The following is a 27,007-nucleotide window of genomic DNA, read 5'->3' on the forward strand; positions in this document are numbered from 1 at the left end:
ACCCCGCCCCTTTTTACTGGGGGCTGCTGGGATATTAAATTGGGGGGTTTATCACGTTCTTGACTGTCTCACTTTTGGTGTTGGTGCAAGTTAGTGAGCTACCCTGCGGATCGTTCGGTACTTGGTTGGCGTGGGCTGTGGCCGACAGCAGCCCTTGTTTTGTGTTCCGTATCCAAATAAAAGCACAACGTTGTCTGTGAACCCGTTTGTCTTCAGCGACATTCGTCATTACAATATCATCACCTTATGGATGTAAATATAGGCCATTCATATGTGAGCAAAAGCTGCTGCTGCTGATTGCAGCTTCCTACATATCCCATTCCATCCCATATATAAACCAAAAAATGTTCTCTTAATCATTTTAAAAGTAGGCCTATGTTATAATTTCAAGAGATTTACGAAGATGTTCTTGCGTCATCAGCGCTGCCTAAATCCGGTGCCTTGCTGATAAGAGCGCGTACAAGCGGCATAAAAACATCAGAAATTTAATGATAATAGGCCATTCTCATCTCTTCTCATATTTATGGTACGTATTAGATTAGAAAGTCAAAACAAAATCTCTCCCAGTTTCTTTCAAGGGAAAAGTAACCCACCACTTCACCCTAAATACACTTCACCCAGCATTTACCGCAGTCAAAATGAAAAAAAAAGCCTAAATCTGGGTTAATATCCGTTGATATCACAGCACAGTTAGGCAGCTTTAGTGACAAGCGATTCCGGATTGTGGCCGGTAGGTGGTCTTTGCAGATGAACTCGGCAGAATCGGCAGTACTCGGGTGCATTCGTTTTTAGAATTTGTGACATTCCATTTTCCTTGTCGCGTGTGGTAGAATGGCATTGTAAATGAAAGTGTTGGCTTTTGCAGCTAAAATTGACCTTAAGTAATATCAGAAACTGTAACTGAAATGACAAGATTAACTAAAAACAACAGACCTGCTAACACAACTAGAAGCCCTCTCATCAATCCAAGATCAGCGTTCATTTTTGTTAGCTAGACCTAGCTAGCTAGTTCATTCATATCAACTTGAGTCAACTTCGGAAAGAAGAAGGATGCATTTTGCTGATTTCATAGCCGGGTCGGTTGGAGGTAAAAATCCGCTTTATAGGCTATTCATTCTACGCCGTGTATAATTTGTTGCAGCTGATCTTGTCACCATTTCGTTCAAAGTCGTTGTGCTGTCAACCCGACAGAAAAAATGAGGTCATCGATCCACGGGATACACAACATAAACTGTTCGTGTGTTTTACATTATACATAACCATCGCGGAAACAGCACAACAACCCATTTGACAAGGGTTCAGACGATACATTCACCAGTTAACATTCGTTGTTGTGTTGTAGTCCACACCTAATACGAAACCAAATCGGGTCGTTCTGCCCATAGCGAGCTGCAGCTGAAATGTTAACCTCGGCAACTTCAATCAGATGTTATCTGACAATGCAATCTCGTATGTTTTTGTCGCAGTCTGTCTCATGTGTCGATGTTTTTTTTTTTAATTTTATACCGACGAAGATCCGTTTTGGGTTGAAATTTCATTTTGTGCAATAGGTAGTCCATGATGACGACGATGATTTGTCCATTTCTAGATATGGAGAAAATCAATAGTGGTTTTACCAAAACCGTTGTTTGGATGTCCTCAGGTATACACCTCAGAAATGTTTAAGATGCTGCATTCCTGTTTATTTTCGAAAACCTAGAAGAAAGCACTTAAAGTAAATCGCCCGAAAAGAGCTGACCAGAATGGCACTCTCAGTGGATGTAAAAAGAATGCAAATGAGAAATATGAGAACACTGGAAATGTTTCTAAATACTTTGCAAACAAAACAAACAGTTGTACAAACATGAAAAATAATGGTTCATTTTAAATCATCTTTGAAACTCGTTGTAGGTTGTATTTGTAGAAACTCGTTTTCTAAATACTGTCGTAGTCTGACATATTATTGATCTGCGCAAACAGGGCAAAAGTGTCAATGACGTCTTAGATTTATATGAAAGAAGAAAGGTTTACATTAAACACTCGTATCAAAAACAATTACTAAGAACAGTGTGACTAAAGTATGCATTTTTCTGACCCTTTAGGCCTATACATGCCTCCTCTAAAGCGCTGTAACTTCTGATCTATACATGGTACATCTAGTTATGTTAATCCTTAATCCTTATCTAATAAACATATTTAATTATCTGGAATGATTTGGTTTAGTGTGTTAGCTAACTCATGCCAACCCCTGCCATTTAACTTTGCTTTGTGCCACAGATACTTTAATGGAGTATCATCTCTGCAAATGCTTGGTAAAGAGTGGATTCCTGTTTCTGATTCACCTACAATTGCTAAGTAATGCACTTTGGGGCAAATTGATCAGCTGATAATGGTTTTATTGGTTTAACCAAAGTGTGGGGCATTCTGTGTCATATCTTAGATGTTTCTTTTTCGTTCCTCCTAAGGAATTTTTTTGACAAATTTCAGCTCTTTTTTCACAGGGAATGTCCCATGTTGCTTAGACCTGTAAAACCATGCCCAGCTGACCAGTCTGTGCCATATTGCATTACTCAGCAATGAATCAGAAACAGAAATCAATTTCTTTACTCTTTAGCATACTTTTGATCCCTAAAATATCAGTGGTACAAGCAAAACTGTTTAAAAGTGTTTGCAGAATGGACTAACCAACATCAATCCAGATAACTAAATATTTTTGATATACATCACACATATGAAAATATGTTCTGACTTTCAATCTCCATACAATGTTGTGGTAGCAAGGATGATGTAGAGTGAGCTACAGTGTGGTAATAATGTCTGGATTATCATCAGCAAGCATAAATATTGCTACCATTTCAGTTTCAGTTCATCCTAGATTTCTTATTTTGGTTCTCTAAGATACTGTACAGGGTTGTTAACTCCTATGATGTGGCCTACGAGAGACAGCTATTCACAAAATGTCTCCTTAGCCCTGACAGTTAGGTCACATCATCTCTTGTTTCAAATTCTCTCATTTGCTACAGCTCAAACACCAGCAATACAACAATATGAGAATAGGGCATATGTAGAGAAAACAAACAATATCCAGTGCGGGGGAAATCATTCACATCAGGACTGATAACAGATGGTCCCATCTCTGGGATTAAAGAGAGCAGCTGGAAAAATCCCACCCTATGAAATCTAATGGTGCTGGAGGTCTTTATATCTGAAACTATATCTGAAATTTGTAACCCGCAGCAGGTAGATATCCTTGATTCTGGATTCATAGCTAATGATGTGTTGTAAGCCTGAACATATTAACATTGCTCTTTCCATAACTGTATGGCCTTATGGCATTTTCATCTCTCACTTCGATAAGACTTGCTGGGAAATGTTATATCCTCTTTGGCCTTCACTAAGGGCTAAACACATGCTAAACATTATTTTTGTTTACTGAAGCATATCTTCATCTTTGGAGGAGAAACAAGCAGATGAACTTAAACTGCACTATCACCAATGTGGCCTTGAACAACTATGGGTGACTGAGTTGGGCCAGCAGTTTCTTGAAAAGTGGGTGGTCTGGTGCTGAATTTCACATGTCCCAGTGGAGCCAGGGCTCAGGATGAGGCCTGGAAACTGAAACATGCCAACCATAGAGAATGTTCTTTGGCCTAGAGAAAGTGTGCATGAGAATGTATGTTGTCATGGTAGTGAGATGGACCTGGTTTAAAGGAGATTGAGGCCACTTGTCTGCAGGAGAGCAGGGCTCGGGACTGTGGTTCCATTTTTTGTCTTTTGTCTGTTTTTCACAGGAGCCATTGGAGTGGCTGTGGGGTACCCTCTGGATACAGTTAAGGTACAGATACATATACATTCCAAATGTGTTTATATCCATCTGCATGTGTCTATGTTTGGATGAAGATGTAGTCATTTGGTACTTTTATCATACTTGTAGGTGAGAATACAGACCCAAAGGAAGTACACAGGTGTTTGGCAATGCATTCATAGCACCTGGAAAACAGAAGGGGTGAGCACCTTGGCGATGGGCAAAACAAACATGGCACAGCAGCTGGGCTCACTTTAGTGGCACAGTCCTAACACTCTGACCTCCGGCAGGTGAACGGGTTCTACAAGGGGATGTCCATGCCGGTCACCACCGTCTCCATCAGCTCCTCTGTGGTGTTTGGCACCTACAGGAACTGCCTGCAGGGCCTGCGTCAGCTGCACGGTGGGAGCCCGGACGCCCCACCCGCCAAACTGGACATCCTCCTCTCAGGATTAGCGGGAGGGGTAGCTCAGGTGCTGGGGACACTTTCAGCATGATCCTAATCTAATTAGCATGCACAGATAGTTACCCCATGCTTATTCTCAAAGGGAGATACTGCACAAAGGTTACATTTATTCATTTTTTTAGAATGATATGATTCCTTAATATTTCTCCATAAGGGAAAAATATTTTGTAGGTACACGTCAACACCTAAGACCTTCAGTTGTGTGAAGAGAAACAAGCGGATTTCATAATTTTTCTTAGTTAGATCTCCTGTATATCAGCCTTTTTCACTAACTCACAGATAATGTGAATTGAATTGTGGTGATTCGAATACATTCCTGGTTACTGTGTAGACTAAACAGGGTGTGCGACTGTTGAGGCTGATTAGATCATCCTTTTTATATCCTGTTTTCACAAAGCACTCCATGTTGTTTTGCTCAGGAGGATATTGAACAAGGTCAGGGCACACAGCTGAAGGAACTGAGAAAGAACAATTAAAATGTTGAGGAAGCCCTACCCACTTATTTTGCAGGCCTTGACCAACAGAGTATACAGAGCATGGAGGTCATGGCTCGTGTTTGTTTTTATTCTCCTCAGGTATCAGTGATGTCCCCAGCCGACATTGTGAAGGTTCGCCTTCAATGCCAGACAGAGCCCTATCTGAGCTCCACCTCACAGTCCAGGCCCAAATACCGTGGGCCTGTGCACTGCCTGCTGACCATCGCCCGTGAGGAGGGTGTGCTGGGCCTGTACAAGGGTGCCAATGCCTTAGCTCTCCGCGATGGTGCCTCCTTTGCAACCTACTTCCTGACTTACAATGTCATCTGTGAACAGCTAACACCAGCCGGACAGAAGCAGCCAGGTAAGATGATGGTCAGATCCTCATAAGAAGGAACTAAGCTAGAAACATGACCAAGTCCAAGCGAGTTGAAAAGTTGTGTATGCGTGCATGTGTATGTGCACGTGTATATATGTGTGTGTGTGCCATCCTCCAGGGTGGATGGTGATTCTGCTAGCTGGTGGATTCTCAGGGATGTGTGGCTGGACCATCGGGACACCCATGGATGTGATTAAGGCCCGGCTGCAGGTGGATGGGATGGGGAAGAGGAGGTACAGGGGCTTCGCACACTGCATCACCGAGAGCCTGCGCAAGGAGGGCCCCGGGGTCTTCTTCAAGGGCCTGGGGCTCAACTGCATGCGCGCCTTCCCTGTCAACATGGCGGTGTTTGCCACATACGAGCTGGTGGTGCGCATCCTTAAGCAGTCACCCTAGAACGTCAGCCAATGACCTGATTACAGGGCGCTCTGTATAAAGGCTTGGAGGAGACGCCTGTCTGTAATGGATCAAGCAATCAATACTTGATGGTAGGAGCAAGACTGGGTTCCTGGCAGCCTTGTCAGATACAACTAATTAATTGCTAACAAAACAACTACCTAATTAACTTCATCAACTGGTAATTGCAAGTAGGGTTGGGACTTTGTGAATGTTCAAACCATGGATGACTCTTGATCTAAAAAATGGTGTTTCAATACTTTAATCAATTTCAGACAAGAATGGAAAGGTAAACAAATTTCTTAATTTTGACACTTTCTCTCTGATCTGCAGAGCACAATTATTTAGCTTGCTAGCAAGCTACTAGCTAATGATATCAACAGGAGCTGGTTATCCAGTTACACAAATAAAACATATCCGATACTTCCTGTAGGCAGGGCCAGGCACAAACTTTCCGGAGGACAGTGGCTTAAAGCATACCTTAGCAATGTTTGATTGGGCAGGACAGGGCACTTTTGACTTGACCAAAAGGGCTGGGGCTTGAGCCCCCCTAGCACCCTGTCCTCCAGCCCTGTGCAGTGGGCACATGCCTGCCTATAGGTCCTTCTATGTTAATAGTTCTATTAATTGACTTGCTGATTTGCCAATTGCATGAAGCTGCCTAGATAGCTGAAGACCACAGGTGTCCTCCGGCCAGCTTCTTGTAATGTTTCTAATGGTGAATATGTTTACTTCAGCAGAATTTTTTCTGTCATTCCAGCTGCTAAGAATCACAGGAACAAATTACACTATTTGGTTTGCATGTTAGAAAGGGAAATTTCAAAAAAACACTTCCACTTGAAGTAATGCAGAGGGGTTTATTTTTAGCACTCATTGCTCAGACATTTCAGAAGTCATCACAGGAAACAAATTCAGAGGACAGTATTTTGTGTTGCTTTTATACGTTTCAGTTTTTTTTTTTTTTTTTGGTTGCAATAGTGTTTGGTTGCAGTAGTACAGTCATGTTAGTATAAATTGGAATTGATTAGTACTGACCCATTTATATCAAGCATTGACCTAATTCCACCTAAACTAAGTTCTAGTGTACAGGTCAATTTGAATGGTAAAACTGACATGCCCACAGGTGCAGAAAAATTTTAGCTTTGTTAAATCTGCTTGTCGTTATATCACAAGTAGGGAATACCTGAAGACGTTTGTTCCAGGAATAGGCATCCAATTGCACAACCTATTCTTTTATCGGTGGCTTTCAATGCCCACTGCAGTGAACTGAGCCCATGAATGCTGCAACGTCCTCCTTGCCACAAGCACAGTTCTCAGTCTGTGTGATGGGAGACCAATCATCTCAGTGACTTCTGAAAAGGGAATCATGGTAGAACTATGTTACATTTGTAGCTTGTAGCTATTACAATAGACTGGAACTGGAAATGCTTCCACTAACCATGTTTCCACTGACCTGCCTTACCTGTAGGCCTATGCCTGAGGTGAGACATTTCTGCAACAACCTGAGCTGTGCAGTAATGGTAACCTGATGTAGTTTCTCCCCAGGCCTGGTTAGGTCACACAGTAGAGGGCATGTTCATCCTGTGTAAAATACAGTAACCAGAATGTGTCTTTTACAGTGCTTAGTCATTGCAAGGTCTATTGGTCTAGGTCACATATCATCAATAGGACACCTAAGGAACGATTTACCCAGCGGGCTGGTATCAGGAAACATGGTTTATGCTTGCCGTTGACCAGAGTCCTTTACTATAAGATGCACAGAACAGGTCTGTACTGGTCATGAGCAATTTAGGAAACAGCTACAATGGAAATATCATAGGCATTACCTTGTGTATCTCTCAGAGATGGGACAATGTAATGTCAGCCTGCTGTAATTACTTCCTATAAAAATCTGCTGTTCTGTCTCATTTTTAAAGCCTTAAAATGGATCACTGTTGGTCACATTCTTTCAGTGAAAATGGAAATACTTGCAGTTTATTGCTTAGTGAGGCTTTGCCTCTAAAATGGTGTATTTTCTCATTATCATTTCAAGAATATCTTGTTAAGGTTAAGTGCAGGCTGAGGAATTTGATTTATGCCTCATTTCAGTCCTCCTGCAAACCTGTTTGGCATTAACTTTAAGTATTTATAAAAGTGTACTTTTTGGTTTGCTACATTTAGCTTGAAATGAAACCAAGATACTGTGTGGTTTGAAAATGAAAAAAAATGTTAGAAGGCCAAATACTGTTGATTTAGAGAATGTTAGGGTCCATCCTGGTATATAGTTAATACCAGCCTTATGTGTCATCAAATGGCTGTCAGTATTAGTTTAATATTTATGCCATATTTACCATTTTATAACCAAATTAACTATTTGGAGGCAAAAATGCATTATGAAAATACTTTAATACTGAAGAGTTGACTTTTCTGAGGTACAGAAATTGTAAACGGTGATCCCTGATAAGCCAGCAACAAAAGTTCTGTGTGGATATTGTCAATTTCTCATATTCAGTCTTCACTGAAAAAAAAAGTTTTCTAAGATGGGAGTGTTTTTGTGTGTGTGTTGCCGTGTATGTATGTATGACAAACAGGTCTTGAAACGCACAAACTGTTATGCAGATTGAGTGTTTATATTGACACATATAATTTTTTCTAAATTATTGAATAAAATTATTCATGAAACAGTAATCAGTGGATTTGATGACTTTTCACTTCTTCGTACATTTGCACATACATACTTTACCGTGGGGACAAATCTGTCTTCATACTGAACACAGTAGACAACCAACATTCTATAGCCTGAGTGTTGTCAAAAGCCTAATTTCATTAATCAGTTACAGTGAACTCCTTCTTTCCAAGAAGTAGGGCTAGATGTGTCTACCAGTAAATGCACTGAAGGGACGAAAACACAAGATACTGTTTCATTTTCCAGTGTCTTGTAGATGTTATGTCATGAAAAGTATATTCAAGAGGAGTTCCACAAAAGAACCATTTTGACATGTGGTTTATTGGACACGCACTGCACAGTAGGGGACATGATTTGCGTGCATTTTGACGGGGGGCTGTGACGTCTTCGTTGTGCCACAGTGCCAGGTTTGACATCGACATCCATGTAGAGATGGCTTAGTGATTCTGTTCTGGATAAGCACTCACTGCTAAAATTCTCTGACACTAGTAGTTAAAATCCAGTCGCCGGGGAGTCATGAACTGCTGGACGATCTCATCTGTGACCTGCTTGCGTCTTTCTTGGTGGGACGTGATCATGGGCTGTAGGGTTTCGATCAGATGCTTCTTCAGCTCCCCAGTCAAAAGGGCCCCACTACTGTAGTCCTAGACAGAGAAAAATGTCATTTCATTAGGAGTACAGTACTTGTTTTCTTTGCAGAGGGCCTTACCCCCATGGACACGTAGCTTTCTGAGTTCAGCCTGCTGTACTTTGCTCAACAGTGCAATGGCCATGCCCCACTTGGGAACTGAACCTGCATCCTATAAACCCTGGTTCTTAACCACTACAACACACTGTTTCTGGTGAGATGTCCTCATACTTAGAAAAATTACTTTTGGTTTATGGTAAGCAAGTTATGAGAAAGTCATAATCCATTTTTACACAGAACCCCAGTTTCAACGTGGGATTATCCCTGGTTTTCATCACTATGGCCCGTTTATACTAGGGTGTACAGCCAGGAATTTCCTGGTTTCCCCGTGTTTACATAGGACCACCTCAATTCCAGGTCAAGATGTCAAAAAGTCAAAAATGTCAAAAAAATGTGTGATGTGACACTGCTGCTCAGCTAAGCTCTATGCCTCAGCTGATGAAGAAGCGAAATGCCTCAAGACATTTGACATAATGTTGTGACAGTTAAATAAATTTTAGGGAGAACACATATATGTGATTTTTTCCCCCCCTTTTTAAAGGGCAGCTACAGGTTTCATCTACTGCCCATCCACCTCCCTTTTCCTCATGCTTTTTCTTTTCTTGGTGAAACAATTATCCATTTTAGCAAACTAAACTTTCCAGCTAACCTGCTTTGCTAGATTCAGAGCTAGTGAGCTTGATAGATTCCATTTTCGCATTCTCAGGGCTTACACAATGTTACGTTAATCATGAGACTAATGCCTCTAGGATACAGTGACATACAGGACTCAGAAATTGAGTCAGTCATGCTGATATTTTTGCTGCATAAAATATTTACCTGCATGACTGAGAAGAATGCAGTAGCCTAAGGGCTTTTTAAACAGACAATGTACTGTTCAGACATGTTTTTTTAATACTCTTTCTGTTCATATATTATGCTAACCTGAATGCATTTTCCTGTAATCTTGCAATCTTCAGACTGAAAAGCGTTGGTTTAGTAAATTGAATGGAATTGTTTGATTCCAAAAGAGGACTCTAAACTTGAAGTCAGCGACAATATCTAGGAGGAGACATTTTCTTCTGTCCTTCATGTGAAAGTGAATACTGCACAATGCACAAATAATGGATCCTGGGATCCCTTTTATACTAAAGCAGACCTGGGAATTTACTCAGCTGGACCATCTCCGGAGCTGGATAGCACTCCCAGGTTTAATAACCCAAGTAGACCCTTTTATACCAAAGCCAAACCCAGGGAATCCTGTTAAAACCTGGGTTCCCAGCCTAGTGTAAAAGGGGTCATAGTGGTACTTTAACTCTGTCTTGTGGATACATTTAACAGTAACGGCTTGAAAAACCTTGAGGTCCAGCTTGGGAATAATGCTGGTAAGGAGAACCTCTGTCAGTACTTCCTCACTGACTTCCTACTTGTTTTAACTTGTTCGAGTCAAAAGCCAAAGGTTCCATGAAGTAGGCCTTGTCCCTCCACTCACCTGTCGAATCTTTTCCAGCTGCTCATCGTCCTCTAGGAAGAAAGTGAGGTACATGAAGGACACGTCCACTTCAGTGTTCCCGCCATACTTTCTGTGCTCCTCGATGGTGTCTTTGCCCCCAGAGAAGGCGTGCTTGTTAATCTGTGTGGTAAGCATGCATACAGTAGTTTACACATGGTGGATTTATTTCTTCTCAACATAAAAATGTACACAAAATATCATCGGTTGCAAGTTAACCTTGATCTGACTTAATTCACCCTCAAAGCTTCTTTAACAAGCCAGCCGGGAAGACATACGATAGCGCAGGATCCAAACAATGGGGTCTATGTGACACCAGCAGGCCCACTTTGATCCCTGAAGCATAACCTCTCTCTGGATCTGGTGTGCAACTTGGATTAATTAGTGGTAATTAGGTTGTACAGTCATCTAGTAGGATGTCCGTCTGGCATTTTTCTCAGGTCTCTGGCACGGGGGTCTCAGGCTACCTCATTCCAGAAGAGCGACATCACTGTAGTTCAAGCCAATTGTTCACCAATTGTTCCTCTGGCAGTGATGCGAGTACCTTGTTCTTGATCTGCTTGGCGGTGTCGGTGAGGAAGATCGAGGAGTTGGGGTCACTGGCGCTCATCTTGGTTTGCGCCCCCTGCAGGGCGGGGAAGAAGGTAGAGTGCAGCAGGGCGGGCTTTGGGTAGCCAATTCGGGGGGCCACATCACGGGTCATCCGGAAGTACGGGTCCTGGAGTGACAAGGGAGGGGTAAGTTTGTTTCAAGGTTCTTCCAAAAAAAATAAAGCAGTTATACCACAGTACATAGTACCATCTATTTGCTAACTGAAATGTACATCAAGTCCTCTATAAAATGTTAACATATATTTTATTATGCATTAACATAATATTTAATCCATGATAAGTATTTGTTTGCTTTAGCTATGTCCTCACACTCCACACACTGCTAGGTGTTTGTTCACTATATGGCCAACTAACTTTCTGCAAAGGAAGTATAATGAATGAAAAAAGTACTTACTCAGGTGCTTTCTATAAAACCTGTTAGGAGGGGTCTGTTTGCCTGGGACAAATTTTGCAAATCCCAATTGAGTGATTTCCAATGCATACTGAGTGAACCTGGCACACTACATTCTACACTACATGACATTATTGTCATTCAACAGACCTGTCACCCAGAGCGACTTACATTGGTGACAATTTTATCCATTTAGACAGATGGATTTTTAGGCAACTGTGGGTTAAGTACCGTGCCCAAGTGTACAACAACAGTGTTCCAGCAGGGAGTCAATCTAGCAACCTTTTGGTTATGAGCTCTGTTTCTCACCCCTACACCACACTGCTGCCCATGAGTGCTAGCACCCCGGTACTCTGAAAGATTTTCAGCCTTACGGTGCTGCCTTCTAGTCAGGAGCTCTCCCTTATAATATAGTACAGAGCATACCTTTCTAATGGACTGGCTATTTTCCCCCAATCATCTTGCCTCCATTGTCTGTAATGGTGGGTGTCTGCAGATGGATTGCTCATGGTCATCAATTCACCAGCTTTGTGCTCATGTCTTACTGTGTCCTTGTCTCTTTCACTGCCTCTTGCTGTGCTTCTACAGGACACAATGTCCTGACTCATTAAGGTACTGAATCTTTCTTTTTCATTAGCTGCTGGCAGATCCTCACGGCCTGTGAATCCTTACACTGAATGCCACTGGATGCAAATTTTGAGCATGCACCAAGCAGTAGCAAGTGGCTGCTTACGAGAGCAACTACCCCTTCTAAGCATGTGTACTACACAATCTGAGGCGTAAAAGGGATACTACACCTCACAGCAATGATATTCACATTGTTCTTTCTGTTATACTTTATTTGCCATGTACACATTCAATTTGAGCATGAATCGAAGAAAACTTGTAATTGCTAAACAAGCCAAATGAGTAGCAAATCATAAGTGAACTAAGCTTTAGTCACAGAAGACAGTTACGCTTTCCAATATAGATACACCAAAAGCACCGTTTCACAACCCCTACGACTATGATACATACCAGTGACACACATGCCCTGATTTCATCCTCACAGAGGTTAACCAGGTTCCAGTGGATTCTGGCCTCTGACTGTAAAAGCAGCGCACTACAAGGTAGACAAGTTAATCTTTCCCTCACACTTATGGCTTCAGAGAAAAGATAACGTTCTATTAATAGTTAAACCTCAAGGCAAAACTTAAATTGTAAAGGATTTGGAAGACAGCATGCTCTAGCTGGTCCCTTGGTCTCCCCCTTTCACCATTAAGGATGAACGCAATCCTCTGAGACGTGACCAATTCATGAATTTTAAGTGCACTGTTATGAATATATATCATCTCTTCAGACTCTCCATAATATCCTAATACAGCCTTATCACTTACACAGGCACGAGATTTTGTGGGCAGTCAAACCAAGTCTCATTTTAAGCTGGATAAAACAAGAACAGAAGTTCCATGCCAACCTCTGGCTCTGTCCGGTCTGCATTTTTGACCAATGTGGGTACACAGTTTAATGCCACAGTCACGGTATGAGGAGTGTGGTTACATCACAGTATAAGGAGCCAGTGTGGGACTGACTGTAGTGTCCAGCTACCTGTCACATGACAAATTGACTTACACTTTGTGTAGCACAGATCCTATCATCTGGTTAGATGTGAGGCTTTCAGTTTCCAGATGCTAGTTTTGGATAGAGGGATGAGAAACTGATAGCAGGCCAAAGGTCTTTTTTGAGCTGAGGAGCTGCAATACTGAACGCCAAACTAAACCGTACTCACTTACCTGTTCCAAGAAAACACTTTGCTTTAGAGAGATAAAACTAAAACCGTCCCTTATCTCTCTTTAAGCCTTCTGATTGTTGTGATGAAACTAAAGCCGTCCCATATCTCTCTTTAAGCCTCCTGATTGTTGTGACAATTTAATGGCACACCTTTACAATTCATGGTAAATGATTAGGTTCTTCTGGTCGGTGTTTCTAGGAACTAAGGGATGCTGTCTGATAAAGCTGCCCTGTATGCTAAGGTCACATCTGCAGCAGGGCACAGTGCGCTACAGCGGGTGGGATCACACACTGTGATGACTGGTTGTGGGCTCAGGTGTGGCTGCAGACCTGATCAATGGCGCAAGGAATGAGGCACTGCACGTCCTTCCTGCCGTTGAAGATTTGGGGGAAGGATGTGCTGAAGGAAGGAGCTGCCTGGATGGCTGGGAAGCTGATCTTTCCTGGGGGTGGGAGAGAGGGAGAGAGGAGCGCTCAGGTGCATTCTGGGCCAGAGAATAGTGTCTCGCCGCTAACAACTGCGTTGTTTGGGCCCTGGACCGCTGATTTTGTACAATGGTCTCACTGGCCAGTGCTTGAATCTGCTTTTTCTTTAGTTAACCAAAACATTAGAATCAGACTGGTGCCTCCAGATCTTTCACAGCAATCCTTCAGTCTATACTACACAGTAACAGTTTTGGCATTGACGATCCTGTCTTATCTGCGGCTGTATATTTTCAGCACATATCCTGGACCAGCTTTGTGAAATTTAAGAACTGACTGTTACAGCACAAACCCACACTGATACATGTGGCTTTCACTTATAAACATTCAAGAGCTGAACTGATAAAACAGATCAAACTGAGGTATCCAGGTCAGACCTGTCGACGATGTATATTCACAACATGACCCATGTTTTTCTCCCAAACATCCACAAGTGAAGTAGATACATGTTAACCAACCAAACACTCTGAGGTAAAGCACATAGGACACCTTTTAACTAACGACAAAGACTTCAGAACCATAGGTTCTACATCTCTGACACAATCTGTTACTGGAGATACTACAATTACACATTTTCTTGGCAGACCTCCTTACCCAGTAGCTCCCGTTTTGCATGTTATCCATTTACACATTGGATATTTTCTTAAAGAGTGGCTAAGTACTTTGCTGCACTTTTGCCCACAACATTCAGATTACAAGGCCAGGTCTTTCAACACTGGCAGACTAATGTGGCACTAAAGGAAATCATCCAGCTAGAACCCTGAGGCACCCAAAGGTTGCCTACCTTTATTTTTCAACCTTTTGCTTACTCTGGAAACAAATGGGGCATGTGCACCAACAATGTGGACAACATGACGAGAATAGGTATACCACATATTTGTGAATGCATTTTTACTGGGTGAAAATGGACTAGATCCTAACGATGCTCTAGTCAGCACCACACCGTTAAACACCCATGTCGGTCCATCTTGTGCCTCTTACCAATGCAGTCGCTGTCCGTGAACCCGAAGATGCCTTTGACCTGGTTAAAGGTCACGTGTTTCTGGATCTTCACCACATTCCTGTAAAATCCCGGGCTCATTCTGTGGAGTAGAATTCCCACAGATTAAGCAGGGTGTACAACGTGGATGGCAAAGGCAGATGAAGTCAAAATAATATTAGGTCTGTGCTGCTTATTTCAGGGCAGTCCTGATACACAAAAGTGCCCCCTGGTGTACAACAATGGAACAGTCTGTTGGCCTGATCTTGAGATGCTCATATAAACAAAACAGCAAGGGAGTGGGTACCCCATGTAGTCCAGGTCAGAGAAGATGAAGGTCTTGTTGACATCAAAGCCACAGGCGATGATATCCTTGGCATTCTCCACAGCATAGCGATGGCTCTCCTCCAGAGACAGGTCCTTCCACAGGTACTTCTCATCGTCCGTCAGCTGGATGACGAGTGGTATATCAAACACGTCCTGCAGCCATCTGTGCGGAGGGTCAGGTGATCCAGTCATGTGATCTGGTCATATGTTCTTACACATTTTTACAGTCTTAACACTGTAAAATCTGTCCAGCATAACTAAACCATGAATGCTGGGACACAACCACCATTTCTGGCAAGCAGAGCGTTCAGGGACAAAATTATTCAGTGCAAAGCAGTGTGGTGTAGTGATAAGAAGTAGGGGTTGTAACAAATTAATGTTTTAGCAATTGGCCACTGGATACTGTTGTCTTTCTCACCGTATCAACCACTGTGCTCATGCAGAAATGCTGGGACGTGTTGAGTGCTATCCTCTGATACCCACACACCAACCACTGTGTTTCACACTGCAAGTCTCTCGGCACACCACAGTCAGCTAGGCAGCTATTGGAGGATGGGTGTGGCTTCAATGATGTCATCTGAGAAACCCGCCTAATAAGTCACAGGGTGCCTTAACGTGCCAATATGAGCGAGCTGCCCCTGCTGACATACCCACCCCCATCTCTGGTAGAACTATGCCAGTTTGCCACAGTCTGCTGTGAGCTCCTGGTCACTGTAAGTTGATGACATGGATGGGATCAAACCCAGGCCGTACAGCTCAGTGTGCACTCAGAGATCCTTACCCACTGAACTTTCCGGGACCCCTGCTTACAACCAGTTGAAAAACTGTTTGCAACCAGTGGCAGGCATATATGCTTAAGGTCTGCACCTGAATTGTGCAAGCATGAGCCTGGCTTTATACTAACAGGAAAAACAGCTAAAAATACAGGGCATAACGTTTGGTCATAACATATTATATACACTATAAATGACTATATAGAAACAGTCAAATGACCTCAGTGTTCACGTGGTAGATGGATGAATTTGCAACAGCTGTTATGCTAACGGAGGTTTGGACCCTGGACTAATGAGAGATCCACAATGTTACTAAAGTCTGAATAAGACCTCAGTGTAATATCACAGTAAGAAATACTGCTTAGTCAGTATGATATCAGTACATAAAAGTGGAATATTATACTTCATGACACAATAAAAAACTGCAGCCTGTGCCAAACCATCATGCTTTTGCCACCCGCTTTCTAAGCCCTTCATGCATGAGTATAGTGGTTATCTGTAAGCATCCAACCATATTTATTCAATATTAACAGAAAACGGGCAGTTAACGGACACAGATATGGGGTGCATGGCAGAGGCTCACTTTGTGAAGATGAAGGGGATGAGGTGGCCCACGTGCATGGCCTCTGAGGAAGGACCCCGGCCCGTGTACAGGTAGAAGGACCTCTTATTCTCGTACGCATCAAGGATCTGGTGCATGTCCCTGCAAGGGAACGAATGATAGAGAAAATCAGTGCGGGCTTAAAGTCAGACCCACCACAGAAGCAGAGGTACTCATCCTATTCCTCTGCTAGGAGCAGGCAGATTCAAGCTCTGATGCAAAAACACACTTTCTGAGTCTCACTTCTTTGTCACTGTTAATGGCTGAAGAACTCATAAGCACAAGAGAGACTAATGTACTCATTACAAAACAGACATGATGGAGTTCATTTTTTATTCTTTCAAAACTTTCTGACACTGCCATATATACATCCTTTTATATTTCATACAATATATATGTAATGTCCATCAATACTAGGAACCAGAATGTAAGCTTGTTCTGCAATACAAGTCCTCTGCTGTGGCAGAGGGGGCAGTTCAGCTTCCTGTCCCACACTGGGGCGGTCCCAGTGGCCAGCCTGGCAGAGTGACTGACGACTTCACTGACCTGTGAGAAAAGAAGATTCCCCGTCGCAGGAAGCGGTGTGGTTTCTGTCCTGTGACCCGCTCTATTCTGTCCACCAGCTCCTGGTCGATCTTACTGCTGCCGAACCGCACTGAAACAACACACAACCAGTGCAATGTGGTTAGTGGTTACTGAGGTAAAGTTTAGTTCCTACTAAAAGAGCAAAATGTTACCGTCATGCCTGGAAGAACATGGCAATCTACTGCATTCCAAGATGCTGGCTGTTGTTCCAACTGAGGTCGTCATTACTTAAGTTTGAGACTGAGCTGCTACTTGAAGACCAATCTGGGTATGAGCTGTTAGTCCTCTGTCATAAAAAGGTGTTGTATGGTTGGTGTGACAAGTAACAACACATTTCCAGTCATTTGTATAACTACAGAAATAGCGTCAATCAGTATACAAATTAATTGATCAAGACCATTGAGACATTGTTCAATTAAATGCTAAAGGTTTAGGACAAATAACTGATCAACTCATTAAGCTTAACTTATACAGCTTTCTTGACTTTGAAGGCCTGGTCTTAAAGATGTGAGTAATCCTTCCTTCAGTGCAAATAAAAGCTTAAAGCAAATAACTGTCAAATCATGTCAAACTCAAGTCAAAATACAGTCAACAGCTCAATCAAACAAAATGAATTGGAAGGCAGGGAAACACTCATCTTTCAGGCAACATGGAATGAGCTGCAGCTCTCATATGTATGTGACTCCTTCCTGTTATGTGACGTCATAACATTATCTCACCTATCAGCTTGTCATAGTCCACTCCTTTGGCACTGGAAGTGGACACGTTCCAGGGGTCCACCATGTCCTCCCCTTCGTCAGCTAGGGGCCCATTGTCCTGTGGTGCTATGCTGTTGCTGGGTGGACATCCAGCCTTGTAGTCCTGGCCTGTTAGCGTTTTGTAGTCCACCTTCAGCTTTAGTAATAACTGTACTGCGGCATCAACATCTGCCTGGTAACAGAGCAGAACCACAGCTCAACATACAGCTGAGGAAAACAGCTAGGGACTATTCTTCATTTAACAAAGGACATCAATATAATATCTCCAAACAAATACACTCAGCAAGTTCACGGTTGATAAATATTAAAAGTGAAAAAAATTTGCTCCCTCAGCATATTGAAAAGTCAACCCTCGAAAAAAACAGAAAACTGCAAATGAAAACTAATCATAGAACAAAATGTGAAAATAGAACGAGAGAGCTCAGAGAGAGGGCTGGTCTAGTGCTACTCAAACTACTGCTGAGGTCCTCAATGGGCAAAACATTACACACCATTACTTTGAGGTGCTCTGAGAGAGGAAAATCCAGGGCTAGTCCCAACACACTATCCTGGATGTTTCTTCTCATTACAGTATGCCATGCAACCATCTGCCCATTCATCTCACCCTCATGCAAACATTTGTGTCATTGGCGATCTTACCTTGTCAGCCTTTTCTGCTTTCAGGGTTCTGACTTTGTCTCCCTGGGCTGACAGCTTCTCGTACAGGTCCATTGGTGTTGCATTAATTGGCCCTTCTGCCTGACAATCTGTCATCTTCAGTGCCGTCCAGGACTGGGGTGAGAAAGACAAAGGGGCTCACAGTGCTGCAAAACGAGGAAATCCATGAAAAATTCAGCTGGACCCTTATTACAGCCTTCTGTTATAAATCTGACAACTGACACACTGTCGCCTCCTACAGGGCACAGGAGACTTAAAATTTCAGATGCAGTAAAGTACGTCTGCTTTTAAAACGGCCCTTAGGGTACTGTTCAATTGAAGGCGACACCTAGTAACTGTCATACGGCTCACGTCAATGTCATGTTATACTGTGGAAATGGGAGACTAAACTCGATATCAACACAATTAGGAGAACTACCACATGGCAGGCTCCAGACTCCTTAGCGACATACTGCACCCCACCAACATAACCACATGTCCGCAGTACCAACGAACTTATGTATATAAGCGTATGAATTAAAAACACAATTAAACAGTGCCTGTTAATAGAGAAATATTAAAATACCACGTGTTTCCATGTTGCCAATCTGTTTCCCACGTTTACCATCTAAATTTAGTTAGCTATCTAAGCTACCTATGTCCTAGACAAATTACTTGTCTACCCGTACAATTTAGCAATCTGTCTCACCCAACGTAGCTACAATGACGACTTAGACATAACCATCAGTGGCGCATAGCCATGCTTGATATTTAGCCTGGTGGCTAGCTGCTAACCAATATTTGCTTTTGGCAACACACTGACGTATTTCAGCTGGTTTTGGCTCAGATCACCCACCTATCACACATTCAGTTTCTTCTTTTCAGATTTATGACTGTGTATTTAAACAACTGGCTAGGTAGCTTAGCTCACTGGTTGACACATTTGCCATATGCTATCCACTAACCATGAACAGTGCTGACGACAGCTAGCTAGATGTCTAGCGAACTGAATGAATTTAACTGCAGTGCCATTCTAGCCAGACATAGAGAGCGCCTTGTCTAATCCGGGAACACATTTGACTAGCTATTATCAAATTTTTAAATGCTATACAGAAATAATTATTTTATGTTATACCTACCTATGAGAGAATCAGGGACCGGTATCACTGATTTTGCTTTCAACTTACATCAGCCCAGCTGTACATCGATTAAAATGGTCCTGAAAGAAACAAATTGTTTCGAAATGGTTCTGGCATAGGCAACTAAGAAGAGAAAAGGGGAAAAATAAATGTCACAATACATTAACGTAGCCACACACTTATTATTATTAAAAGTATTAGGTATAAAATATTGCCTCTATATATCTGATATAATATATTTTCCAAAAACAGTGAACGACGCGCAAATTAATAGTAACTTAAAAGTTCCCAGTAGGACACAGTTTCAACAGCACCAGGATAAATGTTGCTTCCTCCAAGCGGAAACGAGCGTTGAAATGCTGCAGCCAGGTCGGTTGGGGATAGGTACCCTGCTTGCTAGTTAACTAATACTGTGACTGCAATAGTCTATAGGTATTAAAGGGGAATTTGTTACAAGGACACTCTAGCAGCTGTATTATTATAAACAATACCCGTTGTAGGGATCTTAGGCTAACTAGTTTAAAATAAATGAATGATTCCAGTTAGATATCTTGCCAATTCGTTATGCCAGGCTAGCGGGTCTTCTGCTTGAAAACGTTTTAAGTTGCTCTGCATTTAATATCAATGATATAAAATAAGTTGTATTTATTTTACATTTTCTGTAGTAGTTAGTAGTTGTGCGTGTATAGTTAATAGTAACTGTTGTGCGCCACAAGACAGCTGACTGAAACTAGTCATCTAGCTAACCAGATGAACCATGCAAGCTTGCTAGGTGCGGGCTTAAGATCTAGGCTATAAGTAAAGTTTACGACGAGACTATAGGTAAAGCAGTTTTACTTCGCATTCATTTGTTTTTATCTAAAATACGGAATGGAATTAAAAATACACCATAACCAATATCCAAAGGACTCAGCAGATGGCACTCAAGTGTTATTTTTTCCCAAACAAGTTTGTTCCCTGGCTGCACTTCCCAGATTTCAGTGATGATTTAGCAATGTGTTTGGATGTAATCAGGTTTAGGAAAGAAGAACTAAGATCAGAAAAGTTCTTTGTTGAAACTGTTGAAGTGTTAATTTTACCTAGTTGAAAATGATAACAGACTATGAATTATGACCTCCACCTGTAGTCTCTGAACATGGCAAAGGGAAGTTTGTTGAATATACAGCTTTTTGGTTAGTGTTGAATCAGTGCCACTTTTTATGCATATCTGTGGTCATAATTTAATGTCCCTTAGCATTTGTCTTATTGTTCATAGGTCTCAACACACAGCACAATGACCTCTTTGGTGGCTTATGAAGATTCCGACTCTGAGGATGAGTCCTCAAAGGAGGATGAGCCATTTCGCCCAAATGCCAACCCTGACAGTCAGGTGGAGCATTCTCAAGGATGGCAAGGACAGTTTGGATTGAGCTCCAGCTTTCAAAACAGACCTGTTCTCAGTCCCCTAGAGGGAAGACATGAAGCAGTGCAGTGCAGTAACACAGCAACCCCAGGGACTCTCAGGAGGGTTGTCTCTCATCCCTTGACTGAGCCAGTGCATCCTCAAAGCAGCAGAAGTGCATCGTTGAGCAGCTCTGGGTGTGATGTTGCTGTAAAGAGGTCTCAGCATAATACAGAGGTGGTCAGACCTTATATTCCCAAGCGACAAAGACTGGCCCAGCAGGAAAAGGCAGGTTCATCCATGGCTCCACAAGGGGACGCTCTCTCAGACCAGGCCACAGGATCCAAGCTGCTGATGGAGGTGTCTGAGAGCGTGCGCCCATACCTGGGGAGGCGGTGCAGCGGGGCGGAGCTGCCCAGGCGTGTGCGGCTGCACTTCCAGGCGCATCAGGGGCCAGTCAACACAGTCCAGTGGTGCCCAGTGCCCCATCTCAGCCACTTACTGCTGTCTGCCTCCATGGACAGGACAACCAAGGTAACCTTGAGGAGGGGGTTGGGCAGAGAACTGGGTGGATTCTTACAGGCAAGCAATTATGAAATAGTACTAAATTTCACCCGTGCTGATAGGCTGATACTCTTTATTTGTTAATTGATTTCTGGGCTCCTCTAGGATGAGATTATTGGCCATGTGGTTAGCATGTGTTTGTACTGCAGCCAAGTCACACCATTGTACTTGATAGTGGTACCCAGCGCCTCACTCCTTCATGTAGCCTTCTCCAGGGCTCTGTCCAATTTGTTGTTTTGCATAATGGTGAGTTGGTGAATTTTCTAAGCATGATCCTTGCCATGGCTCATACCAGTGTTAGGTTGTGCCAGAGTTAGTTTTGAGGAGCATTCAACTACTCAGGTCAGACTTTGGCTGGCTGTGTGATTTCTACATTCATGTGGTGCTAACAGCAGCAAGAACAGGAGTGGGTGCAGTTTGTTTCCTGTGCTCTTTATGAATTTGTCCATTAAAATCTAAAATGAGCAAAATGTATCACACCATCAGGGGAGTGATTTGGCTGATTAGAAATTAGAACTAGAACTGGTCCTGGAAATATGGACATCTAACAACACCGAATTGGTAGTTGTTCACAGCTAACATTTGTATGTTGACCAGCACCCAGGTAAGATAGCTAAAACGAAATGGACAGAGAAAGATCTGATTACCTCAGAGGAAATGGCGTAGGGTCTCTGATGACACACGCAGTGTAGTGTGTGCTTTAGCACATCGTTAGGAACACATATCTATATGCTGCTCCTGGGAAGTGGCACAGCTAGAGCCATGTCAAAAGCACAGCCCAGGCTGCCCTAGAGGTTGAAAAGTGTGAAATCTGACATATCCAAGAGAGAAGCACATTTCCGTATCTTCCTGAGACGTGGCACCACTCACGGACACCCCGCCCTCTCAACACAAGTGTTTACTCCACTGCCTGCTAGGAGGATGATGATTCATTTATTATGGGAGGAAAGGTTGAGAGATGCAGGCAGAGATGAATAAATATTTTCATCCTGTGGAAATGGCAGTCTCTGTGTGCTGCAGTGTGAGGGCCGTCGGATAAGCCCTGTATAATTAACAATTTCCATATTCATGATGGGGCTGCATGTTTATGTGGGAGGGTGAGTGCTCTGTGTCGGGTCCGGCTCGTTCCAGGGCTTGGCAAAGCAGACCGGGACAGATGGCGAGGCCTACGTGGCTGGTACCACCGTGCCACAACCCGCAAGTCTCAAGACATTAGACATTAAACATGAAATGTCATGTAGCCTACAACATACACTCTTAAAACTGATGGTTGCCCATTGGGAACAATATGGATAACAAGGAACCGGTTATATTGATGTAGTTATTAGTACATATATGATTTTCCTAAATAGCGTCCCTCCATTCTGTGTGCAAATTGGAAATGATATTAATCAGTCTGGTTTGATTATAGTGCTCTGGGAAAGTCTGTAAGAATTGATGCAAGCCAAATTGCCTTAGAAGGTGGTGCTCTAGTAGTATCAATTCTGTTGTCCAAAAGCAGTGGATAGGTATCTGTCGTGTGAGGGGAGACCAAAGTCCAAAGTGCAGGGGATGATGTCAAATACTGTAGGCTGTCACAGGCGCGCAGGTGACAACTAACCTGTCAGCCTCTGCAGCTCGTCTTTGTGTCTTTGAGGTTTGGTGTGGAGAACAAGTGCAGTGTGGAACATCAGCTCTTACGCCTTCCTTTTTAAAGAGTTTTTTAACACTGTTTGTGTTTTTTTCCCCACTTACTGAGAAGGATGTGAGCTCAGGGGCTGTCAAACAGATTCCAAGATTCAAAGAACCGCCTTCAAAGGCTCTCTCAAATCAGTCCTGGGCGGTGGCAGCGGGGTCTCTCTTTTTGATGCCAGCAGCAGCCGGGGTGAGCTGGGTTCACAGCCCCTGCCCTGGCAGTGGTATGACAGGAGCACTTCCTTTCAGGCTAGCCAAAAGAGAGCTGTTCCCTGGTGACAAAAGTCACCACCATTTACTTAACACAAACCCTGCCAACATTTTTTTTTCTTTATTACTTTCGTGGATCAAAGGAGTAAGAAACATTTCATCTCGCAAGAAAAATCTCCTATAGTGTTTTAACACTTATGAACACAAAGAAAGGTATTACAGTGTGTCAGATAATCTGCAATAGCAGACTGTATCCTGAGGAAGGCTTTGCACAATAGTCTGTTCTTCAGGCAGAGTGCAAGTCCTTGCACCCTTTCAAGTTCCATTTACTTCAAAGAGAATTTAATAAGCATGAGTTATTCCCCAGCGCTCGAGAGGAAAAAAAATGAAGATGAAATGAGATCGTATGTGGAAGGAGAATAAGTGAATGATGGAGGAGTTAGCAATGTACTGTTAAGCCCAGTTTACATTCAGCCAATGACTTCTGAAGGACAGGGTACATGGGTAGCTGGATAATACAAGACCCTTTTGACCAGATTCTAAATGTAGCATCCTGAAGACTTGTCAGGCATCCCTCAGCCTGTAAGAGTAGCAGGGTACAAGTAGAGTACAAATGCTGTGTATGCTGGAGTTGGGGGTTCAGGGCTGGAAAGTAAACAGAATGTAACAGAACAAAAGACAGCACTGTGCTGAGACATTCATCTCACAGGCCTTAGTATTACTTAAAAAAGATGATTTTTAGGATGGATAATAAGGAAGAAGGGCTGGTGTACCTGACTGAAACCCCAGTGTTAGAACATCTAGTGCAAGCAAGTTAGCTGAACAGAACTGTGGTAAATGTTGAAGAACATTAATTAAATATAATATTATATGACTGCTTTAATAATGAAAAGAAGCAATCATGAACTAATTTTAAAAATCAGTTGTGCTATTTTATGGTGTTAATTTTGTTATTCTTGTGCAGACTTGGTGGGAGGACCTTTTGAGATTGTGTGGGCAGATGTAAACTGTCCTGAAAGGTAGAAATACTCATTTGTCCCAATGGCAAAACTGGCAGACTGTTGGGATTTCATTAGTAGGAAGTCATTGGCTTGATACAGGGCTTTAAAGCAGAGACATGCTCTTTTTAATGCAAATATGGTACTTAGGATGTTCCTTGATCTTCAGGTAATTCAAGGGCAGCCAGGGAGCTACACATAGAGGATACCAGTATTTGATTATCAGCCCACTTTTTAAAATAGTATTTTAGTGTCTTACTTATTTTTAAGGTGTGGCAATTTAAATAAGGATCCACTATTTGCAGCTCATTACTTTCTGCTAAATTGTGTGCAATGTTTTATGCTTCTGTGTGCACTTAGAATATAGGCTGTTGAAAAAGGGTTGAAGATGGACCAAGGCAAAAATTTGAACTGGTAAGAATTGAATGTGAATTGGTAAGATTATAATTAATTCATGTTATGGTGGCAAAGGTGGTGCTACCACAGTTTAATACATGAAAATGATTCAGCTACTGATGGGTTACCTTCATTTAAATTGGTACTCATGGTACTAATGAAAGCAAGCACTGAGTTTTAGCTTTTGAACTTTGCAGGATTTTTTATGAGGTTGTGGAGTTTTAAGTAGGAATATCTTCAATATCATGATTGAGTGCCCAGCATCTTTTTTTCTGGTAAAGGTGCTTTCCCAAGCCTACATGACTCAAAGTCAGCTTAAAGAGCATTTATGACCAAGAATAAATGAGAGAAACAGTAAGCAGTAAATATAAAGTATATTATGCATAATCATACAGGGTCTTGCTAGAGCTGGGTAAGTATTACATAGCATTAAACTCCACTAGCTAAAAGAGTCTATGATTAATCAAACAAAATAACTGAACTTTAAGCATGCCGGTCCTCAAATGAGTGATTTTTCAAAAACTTATTAACAGGATGAGGAGAGCTCTGTCCACTGGGACATATGGAAACTAAACTGCTCAGCACCAGATAGTGCTACAGAAAATATTTGAACACAAATAAAGTAGAACCAATAGTAGTTCAAAGTATCCAAACCTGAGAATGAAAAAGCCCAGGCTGTTGCCCGCACCTAAGCTCCTGGGAAACATGGTCTGGGAGAGCCCTTTGTAGCCTCCTGACAGGCCATCACCTGTAGGTTCTCTAAACAGTTCATCACATGCTTCTGTTAAGCAAGGCTCTCTGAGGGTAGATAGAACACACCCTGTCCATGGTGTGGCATCTCTTCCAGCAAACAGGAGGCCAATGGGGTGCTGCCTTGCACTGCATCTTGTCCCTCTTTAAATATTTCACAACCATGATGAAATTCTCCTTTGAGTGTTATCACATAAAGACAGCCTTACTGGTTCTGCTAGACTTTTACCCCCTAGACAAAGGCTTTGCTCTGTAGAGGCTCGAGCTCTCAGTTCTCCTATTCCCAAGCCGTCGTTCTTTCCTTTAGCAGCATATGAGTTTCAGATGAAAGATGACTTTTAACATCATGCATCATGATATCTTCATCATGGTGGCTTCACTTGTTTGTCAATAATTCTACTCTTTTTCATTTTTAAATTAATAATTAATAGTGTAACATTATGACATCATAATACATTGTTAATAAAAAAAATTATTAATAATATTGTCAATAATGACACTTCATTTTGTCACTTTTATAACACAAAAAAATGGAGCAGTTCTACAGTCAGTTATTCTCCAGTGATTCTCCAGTACATTGGAAATGAAAGGACCTTCCTGCACACCTGTAGTGGTTTGGACATAGCAGTCCTGTTGCGCACTGTACATGCAGTTGACTCAGAGACCTCCCATGTACCCTGTATCCATCACTCCATTGCTGTATGATTCAATGTGTAGTGGAATAAAAAATGTCCTTTGAAAAACTTGTGTGTGAACACTGGAAAGTATAATGGATGTGCACCTCACCTCAAGATCCAAAATGCTGATTATTTTTTTTCCTCAGGCTGGGAACCAGCAGAGGTCAGTGTTACAGCTGAAAGACTTCAGTTTTTCATTTTAGATTTTATCAGCTAGTCATTGGAAACACTTGGTCTATTTATGGTGTTTTTTGTGCCTGAAACACATTTTGCCCCTGGCAGAAGGTGATTGACTTGAAGGTAGGGGACAAAAACGGTTTTATTCTTTACAGTATGTTTAACCTTGACAATGTTTGTAGAAATCTGATGTTTTATTAGTGGTAGAAGGAGAAATAATTGTGAGCAACTGACTGCAGCTCTGTTAACAAAGGTAAAATCTGCAAAAATTGTGCTGCAGATTTTGAATAGGAGAGTTTTTTTAACTAATCAGCTTGGGACAGTAACTGAAAAAATTAGTTTAAAAGTGTTGGAGGTGAAGGCTGTGTTTGTGTCTCAAGGGTACTGAAAATGTCTAAACTCAATATGTGTAAATGAGTCTCCTGTCTTTGATGATATCATAAAAGGTCATTGATTTTTCAAAATAATTTCAAAGACCTAATGCTTTTTTCCTCGTTTTTCTCCCAGTTTGGAATGCCCAATTATGTCCTTTGACATGCGGCCCCAGTTGTTACCGTAATCCTCCGTGTCTGTGTGGGTGGGCACAGCCTGATGAGCAAAAGGGTGGATTAAGCCCCTGCCTGACCAACTCTCCCCCGATATCCCCTTGTGGAACAAAGCAAAATTGTTCTGCAGCTATGGGCTCCTGGCCATCATCGGCCAAAGACATGGCTGGGATCAAACCTGCACCATAGTGCTGAACCTTGCGCTTGCAACAACAACTGCTTTTACCCTCTGAGGCACT

The 27,007-nt window shown here is 42.3% G+C and overlaps 3 protein-coding genes across 6 annotated transcripts in view; 2 read left to right on the forward strand and 1 right to left on the reverse strand.

Annotated features, from left to right (window-relative positions):
- Positions 1-788: 788 nt before the first annotated feature.
- slc25a47b (solute carrier family 25 member 47b) lies at positions 789-5,526 on the forward strand. 2 transcript variants are annotated; one of them, XM_036542932.1, is made up of 6 exons: positions 789-1,087; positions 3,771-3,814; positions 3,914-3,985; positions 4,075-4,257; positions 4,826-5,090; positions 5,224-5,526. In XM_036542932.1, the coding sequence occupies exons 1-6, from the start codon at positions 1,051-1,053 to the stop codon at positions 5,499-5,501; spliced, it is 879 nt and encodes a 292-aa protein (XP_036398825.1). In that variant the 5' UTR covers positions 789-1,050; the 3' UTR covers positions 5,502-5,526. The 2 variants fall into 2 exon arrangements, with proteins under 2 accessions (XP_036398825.1, XP_036398826.1); XM_036542933.1 differs by lacking the exons at positions 789-1,087; positions 3,771-3,814; positions 3,914-3,985 and having other exon boundaries at positions 4,189-4,257; positions 4,833-5,090.
- A 3,052-nt stretch (positions 5,527-8,578) lies between these two features.
- On the reverse strand, positions 8,579-19,457 carry LOC118786781 (tryptophan--tRNA ligase, cytoplasmic). Of its 2 annotated transcripts, none has more exons than XM_036542095.1 (11): positions 19,397-19,457; positions 18,261-18,392; positions 17,583-17,793; positions 16,825-16,933; positions 16,261-16,380; positions 14,885-15,067; positions 14,580-14,680; positions 13,446-13,558; positions 10,888-11,061; positions 10,326-10,466; positions 8,579-8,810 (listed from the first exon to the last, which is right to left on the reverse strand). In XM_036542095.1, the coding sequence occupies exons 2-11, from the start codon at positions 18,372-18,374 to the stop codon at positions 8,652-8,654; spliced, it is 1,425 nt and encodes a 474-aa protein (XP_036397988.1). In that variant the 5' UTR covers positions 18,375-18,392; positions 19,397-19,457; the 3' UTR covers positions 8,579-8,651. The 2 variants fall into 2 exon arrangements, with proteins under 2 accessions (XP_036397988.1, XP_036397987.1); XM_036542094.1 differs by having other exon boundaries at positions 18,261-18,424.
- Positions 19,458-19,751: 294 nt separating this feature from the next.
- Positions 19,752-27,007, forward strand: part of wdr25 (WD repeat domain 25) — a 37,650-nt gene continuing 30,394 nt past the window's right edge. For both annotated transcript variants that reach the window (XR_005005366.1, XM_036542693.1), the window contains exons 1-2: positions 19,752-19,765; positions 20,652-21,311. Coding sequence is in view for 1 of the 2 variants with exons in the window: in XM_036542693.1 (XP_036398586.1) it covers positions 20,670-21,311 (642 nt within the window). In the remaining variant the exon portion in view is untranslated. The remainder of the gene's footprint in view (positions 19,766-20,651; positions 21,312-27,007) is intronic.

The sequence above is a fragment of the Megalops cyprinoides genome, chromosome 12 (assembly GCF_013368585.1).
Source record: "Megalops cyprinoides isolate fMegCyp1 chromosome 12, fMegCyp1.pri, whole genome shotgun sequence".
Lineage (NCBI taxonomy): Eukaryota > Metazoa > Chordata > Actinopteri > Elopiformes > Megalopidae > Megalops > Megalops cyprinoides.